We start from the raw sequence: 11,502 nt of genomic DNA on the forward strand, positions 1-11,502 counted from the left end.
CTGGGATCATAGTGGGGACACATGAACTGGGATCATAGTGGGGACACCTGAACTGGGATCATAGTGGGGACACCTGAACTGGGATCATAGTGGGGACACCTGAACTGGGATCATAGTGGGGACACACACACTGGGATCATAGTGGGGACACACACACACTGGGATCATAGTGGGGACACGTACACTGGGATCATAGTAGGAACATTTGCATCAACCATTCCAAACTAAACCAATTGATCATTGATGAGTAATTGTCGTTTTTTTATCAACAGCCTTTCCTGGGGGGCGCCAGCTCGGTCAACCAGATCTGTGGGAAGATCCAGATTGCAGATGAGCTGGTCTCTACTGTGGAAGGCCACTGGGTAAGGGCAGCTCCCACTTTCGATATCTTTCACAGCCACCGTCATCTCTACCGGTCAGGCGCCTCTCCCTATAATACATTCATCCTCATGAACACACTGGACATAATTACTGTCAGTAGGGCAACCTAGTAATTACAGATATACGCTCAAACATTGGCTATGTTAAAGTAGCCGATCAGGAAAACTCTGTGATTTTGCCTTAAAGTAAACCAGACCTTACTGTTTTAGTCAGTCCCTGTCCACTTTCCATGTCCTCAATGCCTTCAGTGTTCGGTCCCACTGGTGGTAAACACACCCTATAGGACCGGGCTACGGTTCCCTGGTAACCAAAAAGACCAGTAACCGCTAACAAGTAGGGCTGCTCGATTATGGGAAAAATCATAATCACAATAATTTTGGTCAATATTGAAATCACGATTATTCAGTGATTATTTTTGAGTTTGAAAACATGTTGTATATATTCAGCATGTCTCTCCCAAGAAAAACTTTGTAACTGAGAGCTTTGATATTTCGCCTTAAAAATTACACAAAATGGTAAAAAATAAAATGTTCCAATCTAAAATAATATATAGATATGTATCCAGCTGTTCTGCCCTTTATATAAAACAGTAAAAAGAAAAACGAAAAACTTGGATTAGGTTCATTTTGTGATCATTTGACGCTAAAATCGAAATCGCGATCAAAATTCGATTAATCGCCCAGCCCTACTAACAAGCACATTAGCATAAATATTATAACCAGTAGACATCACCTCTAGATATAAATACGTTTTATCCTCAGTTCTTAAAACTTTGTTATTTCAGATCAAGAATCGATCAATAACACTAAGATACAATCCATTGCATCATATTTTCATCTTTAATATATGTTTTAGAGTGTTGTGTTCCAGTAGTTGGTACATTAATAGTTCCACTGTTCTGAGGTTTGACCCACGGCGACTTGGGTCCCTGTGTGTGAACCTTGGCGGCGTTGTGTTGTCAGGACGGCGAGGTGTATATCCAGGAGAAGCGCAGCGGAACGCAGGCACTGCTCTGGAACCCCAGTCCGGAGGTCCGCGGCAGCAGGCTCAAGAGGAAGGTGGTTCACCCGGACCACCAGGGGGCGTTTGAGTCTGAGAGGTGAGGCCGCCATGACCCTAACGCCCCAAATCCGCCGACAGATACCGCTCAACGCGCCACGACTTAGCCTGTCACCACTTGGTTTGGTTCCAGGCGCGTCGTGTTTCCACCTAGAAAGTACCTCTTCAACGTGGGCGGGTCGTCACGGCACGCCTGCGCGAAACTGCGTCACATACGCGACCGCGCGACACGTAAACAGACAGGGTTACACACAGGAGCGTCTCCACCTCTTGTCATGTTTCATGGCGCGTTCTTGCACGCTGATCCTGCCACGCTGATGCTACTATTTAAAGATGCCGGGGGTCAGGCTCGGACGTCGCCCTCATCATTATTCTTCCAGGGGCGTCACTTTCTGGCCAATCAGTGGCCAGCAGCCTGTTTACGTGACACAAAAGTATCAGTTCAGCTCTCCTGGAACCTCGACAGAGGTGAGACTAGAGAGGTACAGTTTGGCGCTCGAAACGTAAAAAAAAGGCGGGCCGCGTCGAGCTGGTACTGTCGGTGGAAAAGGGGCACGTCAGCCTTCATTGGTCAGTGTAGTTCCATGGTTAAATGTTAGTTACAAACACGTCACTTGAAGCAGAAATGCATAGAGATGCAAATTACACATTCACCACCTACATAGCTACATGGCTAGGAACCATTTGTAAAGAATGCTGCAGATTCCTTATTGCCGCATGTAAGTCAAAGTGTCATTAGCTGTGTTCGAAATCGTTCCCTATCACGGATATAGTGCACTATATAGGTTGCTCGCCATTTTGTAGTAGTGTTCGAATTCTCAGTGGTTAATTTCATGCACTATATAGTGGACTTAAAATACCCAAAATTTGAGTGTACATACGATGTTCCCTATATGTTACTCCCGTATACCACAATGCAATGGCGTGTTTTTCCGGAGGAGAAGAAGAAACTGAATAACCGCGAAAACGAACACATTTAATGATGGAGTCTCCGGCTTTCGTTTAGAAATGTAAACAATTTATTTGGGATTTAACATAGAAAATTTAACATTCAAAATCAATAAAAAAAAACTTGATCAAGGAAATGTAACATTCAACATCAATACAACCTCCAGCTTTCCTCGTGGGTGCACAGTTTGTTTACATGATGTGGGCGCAGCTGTCTGCGTCACACTAATACCCGGCGCATTTACTGACGCAAATGACGTTTAGAAATGTTCAGCGTAGTGTCTGAATCCTCGTTTGTTCGTTCCCTATACAGTGCACTATATCATGAACACTATATAGGGAATAGTGAGTGAGTGAATAGGGAACGATTTGGAACACAGCTGTTGTGTGCCTCCCCCACCAGGCTGTGGCAGCACGTGACCAGCGCCATCCAGGACCGGGACCAGAACCGGGCCACCCAGGAGAAGTTTGTCCTGGAGGAGGCGCAGAGGAAGGAGGCGCGGGAGCGAGGGGAGAAGCCCTGGAGCTCCCCGCTGTTCCACACGGACCCCGTCAGCGGAGAGTGGACCTATAGACACATAGAGTACGTCCTCTCCGCCCAGCCACCACCAGGGCGGCTCCACTAGGGAACAAATCGTCAGCACCATTATTTTGGTCGATATTGAAATCCCGATTATTCAAACGATTATTTTTGAGTTTGAAAACATTATGTATTTAATCAGCATGTCTCTCCCAAAAAACACTTTCACAAAAAAAATCGCTTTAAAAAGATGCACAGAATGATCGAAAAGAAAATGTTCAAATCAAAAATAATGTACAGATATGTATCCAGCTGTTCTGCACTATCTATAGAACATTTAATGAAAAGAAAAAAAGTTGGATGAATGGCCTGGCCCAACCTCGGTTAACCCTTACTCCGCTGTGACCGACGCTAGGACCCAGCCCTGGGACCCCGACACCTGCCTGGCCCAGTTCGAGAAGGACGGCGTGATCCAGACCCACGTGAAGGCCGGCCAACGGCGGCACAACGGCCTGATGTTCAGCCACGGCTGGAGCGCCGCGCAGCAGGTGGGCCTCCAGCTGCTGCTCAGGAAACAGACCTCTGGGTGTCTACGCTGTACTTTTACTGACGTGTGTGTGTGTGTGTGTGTGTGTGTGTGTGTGTGTGTGTGTGTGTGAGTGAAGGCAAAACACCGGAAAAGCAGCAGCCAGCCCTCCAGCTGCAGCCAGAACACTGAGAGTAGTGGCAGCACTCCAGAGCCAACACACTCCTCTGACAATGAAGGTAACACACACACACACACACACACTCCTCTGACAATGAAGGTAACACACACACACACACACTCCTCTGACAATGAAGGTAATACAAAAATACATACACAAACACACACTCCTCTGACAATGAAGTTAATACACAGACACGTGTACACACACTCCCAATGGCAATGAAGATAAAACGCACACACATTCACTGAATGATGGTAACACACACACACACAAGTGCAACCACAATCCTCTGACAATGACGGTAACACACACACACAAGTGTACACACGCTCCTGTGACAACGAAGGTAATACACGCGCGCGCGCGCACACATTAAGTGACGGTGTGTGCGTTCTGCTCTGCGGCAGACGCCGGGTATCCGAGCCAATGCGCTCGGTGTAGCAAGGAGATGAAGGAGCTGGCCGTGGTGGGGACCTCCATCGCCTCCATACAGAAGGGCCAGCAGGACATCCAAAGGTGCGCGCACGCACACACACGCACACACACACTCTGACACACATTTCACCCGGAACCCGTCTCTGGAGACCACTGAATAGAACAGAATTCTTTATTGTCGCTGCACAGGATGCAATGAATTGGATGGCGGTCCTCTTGCTTTATAAAGGGGGGGGGAGGGGCTTGGTCTCTGGTCAGGGCCGTGTGTGAGAGTGCCTGGAAGTGGTCGACGTCCGTGTGGCGGGGGCGTGCCTGAATACTGTTCCCTGTTTACCGCCCGAGGGCTGCTGTCTGTGACGCCCAGGGCGGGGGGGCGACGTTGTATTGATGGTCTTGTTTCCGTAGGAACCTGGCGTCGCTGGGCCGCCAGCTGGCCCGGCAGCAGGGCGTGGAGGAGGGCGTGTCGCTGACGGGGCGCCACTGCCTGGTGCTGTGTGTGCTGCTGCTGTCCCAGCTCCTGCTCAACTACATCCTGACCTGAACCCCCCCCCCCAGACCCCCACCCGGCCCCTCCCCCGACAGAAGCAGAAGGACTGACTCTACGTGTGTGTGTGTGTGTGTGTGTGTGTGTCGTTGGGGGGGAGGGCACCGTGGGCCGGGTGGGGGTGGGGGAGGGGGAGGGGGAGCACGCATGGGCACCACAGCAATAATCCCAGACACACACCCCGTCTCTCTGCCACCCGGGACCAGGAGTGGCGCCCCCTAGGGTAGCCGGCTGGGACAGCACGGGCGCCCCGCGCACTTTGGTCGGAGGAATCGCCACGGAGACGCAGAAGGACTTTGCTTCGAGGAGACGGGCAAGCGGGGACGTCCCACCGTCCTTTGGACGAGTCTTTTCTAGAACCCTGCAATACTGTTGGTCTGTGAGCGTCCGTGTGTCCGCGTGTCTGTGTTCATTCTTCAGAGGGCCCGTTCCCCGGGACTCGTTCTCCTCGTTCCCATTCCAGTCCCTGGGCCTTATTGCTGAAGCCAAAAAAAAAAAAAAAGCGGAAGACGCGGACGTTCGACGCGAGGCATCGGGGGCGCCGCCCAAGAGGAGAGCAGCAACTTCCAAACGCGCCCGGTCTGTTTTCTAACGGCGTGTGCTCAGAGACACGCTGTCCTCTGTCTGTCCTCTTGTCTGTCCTCCACGTCTTTCTAACGAGGATGATTTTACCAAAACAGTATTTGTAATCAGAGGACAAACGTGTTCTTGTTTACAGCAGCGGGCGGGAAAAAAAGCTCCGGCTTCGCCAAAGCAAAAGTCCCTGCCGTGTTTTCGGCTCCGCCCCCCGTCGCCGTGCCAGGCGATGTTCCTCTAGGGGGCGCTGTTCCCGTGCCAGAAACACGAGGCCAAACGGGGGGACTTTTACCTTGGGAAGCACGGACGTTTCCGCCGCTGGTTTACAGGAAGCCCCCGGCCTTCCCCCCGGAGCGTCTAGAACCGGACGTTTCGCGGGGAACCGGGCGGGGCCGCAGGCCGATCCGTGTGTCTTTGTAGTATTTGTGCCTGTAGCACCGTCAGAGGTAGGTTTATAGCATAGCTCTGCTCTGTACCAGACCATGACACTAGTGGTAACAATCATTTCCATAGCAACGACGGGTGGCGTGAGGAGGGGAGGGGGAACAATGAAGTAAAGTACGAATGGGAGATCTTTATAAAGAATGAGACAGGGTTGGGGCGGGGGGTGGGTGTTGTCGCAGTAGGCCTATTGCGAAGATTCGGAGTGTCTTTTGAGCACACTATTTCAGCGTGCTGTTTTAAGGTGTACACACTTAATTAAGGGGTTGGTTTTTTTATGTACATGTATCGATTTGTAAATATATTATTTGTCTGGAGCACATTTGGACACGCGCGTGTCAAAAGAATTGAGAATGTATTTATTGGATGACTAATCGTGATTCCTCGATCGGAACGCAGTCTGAAGGACAGGAAGGAGTGACAATCACTCTTCTAGGTGTGTGTGTGTGTGTGTGTGTGTGAGAGGTATTGTGTGTGCATGTGTGTGTGTGTGTTCGTTTGTGAGAGCAAGAGGGATTGTGTGTGTGTGTGTATGTGTTTGTTTGTGAGAGCAAAGGGATTGAGTGAGGGACACAGAGTCTGAGAGAGATTGTGTGTGCGTTTATGAGAGAGAGACTGTGTGTGTATGTGTGAGAGACATCAATTTCAAGAGATTGTGTTTGTGCGTTTGTTAGAGACAAACTCTTGAGTGTTTGTGAGAGAGATTGTGTTTGTTAGACAGACTGTGTGTGTGTGTGTGTGTGTGTGTGTGTGTGTGTGTGTGTGTGTGTGTGTGTGGGCCAGCGAGCCCTAGCGGGCCATACTACAGCAGGCTTGGTGAAGGAAGGCTTGGCTCTGACCTGAGCCTGGTCGCAGCATATGAGGGAAGGGCGTGTCTCGACACATGGTTCGTAGCCAATAGGGACGCAGCCCTGAAGGGAGAGGCGGAGCACAGAGCACAGATGAGGAAGTCGACTTTGAATGCTTTTAAATCACATATGTTTTAATGTTTCACATATCCATGTTTTCTACTCTTTACTGCCATGATGTGGGTATTCTACACAGTTTTATGTCACATGATACAACAGATCATGATATTGCCTCGTGTTTTCATTCATACCTGTTACATACTGTAGCACTACAGTAATAAAAAATATATTTTAACCCAAAACCATGTTGAAATTCTGTTTCTGGTTATTTTGCACCTGTGCTGGTTGAAGTGTGGATTATTCGGATTAATGGATTGTTCTCCTGAGAGTTGTTACATAATTCCACATTTCAAATGAAATATCATGGCTTGCACAGGGAATAAATCACGGGTTACAAGGACCTACTTCTAGAAAATAGAGTACTCGTCTCTCGCCACCAGAGGGAGATGTTGCGTTAGAACTCAAAGATACAAGTAGTTCTTGCGGTTTTACCTCATCCTTGGTCAATATGTATTCAGTAGTTCATTAGTGTTCCTTTCTTATATTAAACAGGCAACTGTTGTTGCTTGTTTAATTAAATAAAGCCTCAAAATACAATTTTAACTTTTATTGTAGGTCCTCCGTTTGTTGCATTCATATTAACATGAAAACGATTAATTAAGCATATGTTTAAAATCTGGGGGTATAATCTCGTTCATTAGAGCTGTGTAATGCTGTAATATTACTCAACGTATCAAAGCATACCTAGAACAGAGTTACGATTCTAAGGCCTCTACTCTACAATATTGTGGAGATCTCTGCTGGACCACACACACACACACACACACACACACACACACACACACACACACACACACACACACACACACACACACAACTGCCAGCCTCGTCAGAATCTGTGGACAAAACACGGCTTAAAAAGAAACCACACACGAGCCGTAGGAGGCAAGAGCTGGGCGTTTCTGCTCAGGCGAAAATCCCCCGCGAGACTCCACCAGGATCAGGAGCTCAGCCGCACGCGGAGATGTTCAGCGAGGAGCCTTGCTGTGATTCAGGGGAACAGCTGAAGGTCTGCCTGCGCGCTAGTCTCCCGCAGAGTACGGACAAAACGCGCCTGGTGGTCCCTTTCCTGCTGACATGTACTATCCTGAAAGTGTTAACCCTTTAAATACAGTGCATTATGGTTAGACTACACCCTTAGGGCATTTTGAAATCCATCTCCATCCGTCTGAATTTGAGCTCTATTCTAGCAGACATGATTAGAAACGATGGGTTGCACAACAAATACAACAGAAAGCGTAGGCGTGTGTGGGAGCGGAGGGTGACGGGCGCACTGGGTCTTGTTGTTAATGCCTTGGACATTGCTTTGTTTGCCCGAGTAGCGCCACAAACTACAGTTCCGCTATTAACATTGACATGACATTTCAGTTCCCCTTTGGTAGAGAATTGTTTAGCTTCAGATATGACTTCCTCCCTGTGGCAAAAAAACTAAATGTGTTTTCTTGGTTGCAGATTTCTAAATGGGTGAAATGAGATATTTCAGGGGCCGCCATGGTAAGATCTGTTTGATTTCTCTAAATGCTTAGGAAAGGTGCTACAATGGTTCCTTTCTTATCTCCTTGAGCACAGGGAAGACTGGACCATCCTTGAGGAAATGATAGGAGGTAATGCCGTTAATGGAAACAAATGCTCAGCATGACGTGACAATTATTTTCATATAAACCAACTTATTGAGCTCCATTTCGATCAATACGAGTGGACAGCGTGTGGAGAGTGAGCGACTTTTCTCTATGTGACAGCCATTTAGTTTCACTTTCGTGACTGGGAGACCTTAAATTCCAACCTTGGTCATGAATTTATATTTTAACCGGGTTGTCTACGTTTATACATTCTATATAAATCAACCCGGGAAGAACAAACAGAGAAAAGTGTCTCAGATGCGCTTTTAGTAGTCCATCTTTGGAACATTGCCTTTTCAACAAACAGACCCACAAAGGCCCATAACTTCATAGCCTAGTTTAAAAGAAGTCGGAATCTCAGAGCACAGCGGTTGTTCTTAAGGTCCAAGCCCTGAAGAATCCTCCTTTTCATCTTTCTTTGACCTTAGCGTGTTTACCATCAAGGTCAAGTAAAGAAGGTTAGGAAAGGATGTAGAAAGAAATATTCTGGACTATCCGACCGCGTCAACGTTCACAACCTATCCACCCCATTTTAGTGACCTACTCAGATCAGCTTTACCCCAATACGAATAGATGTTATGTAGGTAGTAATTAAGTAGGGATTAGCGGTGCTTCAACAGCTTTAGTCTGAACCTTTCCAATACAGATATATTTAGCTTGGGTGGCATATCTTCCTCCAGCGCCAAGTTAAGTCGGGCCAGAAGTGTATTCTACCGAGGACTAGGCACAGCCAGACAGGCCTTTCCCCGAACCCTCTCAACCAGGTCCAAGCGAGCGAGACAAGTGAGGCGAAGACAGGCCGCATGCCTGGACGTGTCTGGGAGGGGGGGCCCCGAGGGAGGCCCCCGCCATGATGTCATCCTGCGTCTTCTTATCTCATCTGAGTTCTTGTCTCTGTACTTTGTTAGCTTGAACCTAATCCGTACAAGTGCCGCGGTAGCAGGTGATCTCCACTTTGGTTCATTCAACTCACTGAACCAGTTAATCACAAGTTAACGCTTGAAATCAAGGAGCAATTACATTATATTTGAGCACTCAAATGACCGGTTCTCAAACTTGTCGTACGTGTCCTAAAAAAGGTGGGTCATAGTGAGGGCCATTACTGTTGATATTGCATAAGCACATCATTAGCTCTCTTCAAAGAGCTGCCTTATACAAAGAGGACACCGCCTGCTGTTTCAAACAGTCCCAAACTGGCAGGAGGAGCCATCTTGTGAGAACAGGTCGCTTTGTAGGCTTGCTTCTTACTCAACCACTCTTGGCGTTTGATGTTTCCACGCAGCGTTAATGAGAAAGGGTTGATAATGACTCACAGATCCATAATGATTCATCTTTCTATCGCTGTTTCCACGACAACCGCACAGCAATAATGCTTCCCACCCATGGCTCAGTGGGAGTCGTCCATAAACCCATAGCTCCATCCAGCTGTAAACGCTTTATGAGCCTGACTCTGACCCCCACCGTGACCTTGGACGGCAGGAAACAACGCCTTCGGGCTCAAACCATTTGTTATTATGCCTGGATGCTATGAACATATCCTCGTCCCGGGACCTGCACCGAGTGTGCTCCATTCTAGCGGCATGAGAGACATTTAAGCGGAGTGATGTGAATAAACATTGATTGATCGTTCATTTGAACACACGTATGGCCGCTAACTCTACATGGCCGTTGTGTATGCCCCCATGTTGGTGTGGACAGGGGGCTGATCTCAGGGGGAGGCCTGTGTTTCCGGGTGTCCGTTTACCGTGAAGCCGGCTCTGAGGTGTCACACTTTAACGGGCATGAAATGGATTATTGTGCGGAAGTGCATAATGGAAATTGCCATTGCTTTGAAAGACATCCTTCCACCTTTTTAAATCCCTTTCTAATCCTCCCCTTTGTTATTCTGTGTGTGTGTGCGTAGGTGTGCTTGTGTGCGAGTGTGTGTGTGTGTGTGTGTTTGTGTGTGTGTGTGTGTGTGTAGGAGTCCATGAGTGTGCCTGTGAGTATGCGCACGTGTGTGTGTGTGTGTGTGTGTGTTGGTGTGCACGTGTCTCTGTATGTGTGTGTTTGTGTGTGTGTGACATGCTACTTGTGTGTGTGTGTGTGTGTGTGGGTTGGTGTGCACGTGTCTGTGTGTGTGTATGTGTCCATGAGTGTAGCAGTGAGTGTGCGCACGTGTGCGTGTGCCTGCATAGGTGTAAATGCGTTTCTATGAAACCCGATCCAGAGATGCTACTTGAGGCCTGGCTCTGAGCTCATAAACACAGAGTCCTGCCAGCGTCTCTCCGCCGAGCCAGCGCTCGCGGCCGCCATGAGGCCGGCCGGCCTGCTCTTTGTTTGTTAGACGGACATACTCTGTCCGAGTGTGTAGGCCAGTCTGCATATGAGTCATTTGGTCTGGACTTCTGGTGAAGGCTCGCATAACAAAAAGTCGTACGGACTTCTTAAACTGTGTAAACCCAAATATTTTTACACTTTTCTGCAATTACAGGCACCCTACAGTGAGTCACAAGTGAGTAGAATACAATGACTCTACTACAATTAACATATTGTATGCATGCATTTAGTGTGTGCATTCTTAAAGCATAATATAGTGCTCTGTACGAGTCGTGCTCCACAGATCCAGAATAGTGCGAACAGCCAGCCTTTATATGTGCTACAGTAGAAGCCATTGTCTCCCCGGTTGTGTGTCCGGAACCCTGGACGGAGACATGGACGGGTGGAGTGTGTGTGCATGCATGTTTTTGTTGTGAATACGACAATGGCACATAAAATCTGTGTGTGGAGAGATGGCGTGGGCTTATATTTGTTCACACACACACACACACACACACACACACACACACACACACACACACACACACACACACACACACACACACACACACACACACACACACACACACACACACACACACACACACGCGCGCGCCTGCTGTGGCCTGCCCACTCAGGTCCAGCGCAGACCCAGCATTCCATCAGCGCACCCAGGGGTCGCAGTTTGCTCTTTGAAGGGGGCTCCAGTGACTCATAACCCTGGGTATCAAGCCGTCCAGCCTCTGTCCAGTACCCCCCCCCCCCTCGTGCTCCCCCAGCACACACACAAGGCCCCCACTGCAGAGATCCAGTTCCCACTTCCACCGAACACACTCACACAGGGATCGGGTGTGAATACGTCTTTTGTATGTGCTTATGCGCAGTATGTGTCTGTGTGCCAGAGAGAGACAGAGAGATTCCGACAGACAGCGCATTGTATGCACGGATGATGCAGTTTTATCAAATCAAAGTACGTCAAAGCAAAAGTATTTTCATCATTGTT

At 48.5% G+C, this 11,502-nt stretch overlaps 1 protein-coding gene across 2 annotated transcripts in view; it reads left to right on the forward strand.

Moving 5' to 3' along the window:
• Positions 1–5,750, forward strand: part of osbpl5 (oxysterol binding protein-like 5) — a 42,660-nt gene extending 36,910 nt beyond the window's left edge. For both annotated transcript variants that reach the window (XM_079743963.1, XM_079743964.1), the window contains exons 17-23: positions 273–362; positions 1,344–1,480; positions 2,792–2,971; positions 3,324–3,456; positions 3,574–3,673; positions 4,026–4,134; positions 4,459–5,750. In XM_079743963.1, coding sequence (XP_079600089.1) covers positions 273–362; positions 1,344–1,480; positions 2,792–2,971; positions 3,324–3,456; positions 3,574–3,673; positions 4,026–4,134; positions 4,459–4,594 — 885 coding nt within the window. In that variant the 3' untranslated portion in view covers positions 4,595–5,750. The remainder of the gene's footprint in view (positions 1–272; positions 363–1,343; positions 1,481–2,791; positions 2,972–3,323; positions 3,457–3,573; positions 3,674–4,025; positions 4,135–4,458) is intronic.
• Positions 5,751–11,502: the final 5,752 nt, after the last annotated feature.

The sequence above is a fragment of the Pollachius pollachius genome, assembly GCF_949987615.1.
Source record: "Pollachius pollachius genome assembly, chromosome: 9".
Classification (NCBI taxonomy): Eukaryota; Metazoa; Chordata; class Actinopteri; order Gadiformes; family Gadidae; genus Pollachius; species Pollachius pollachius.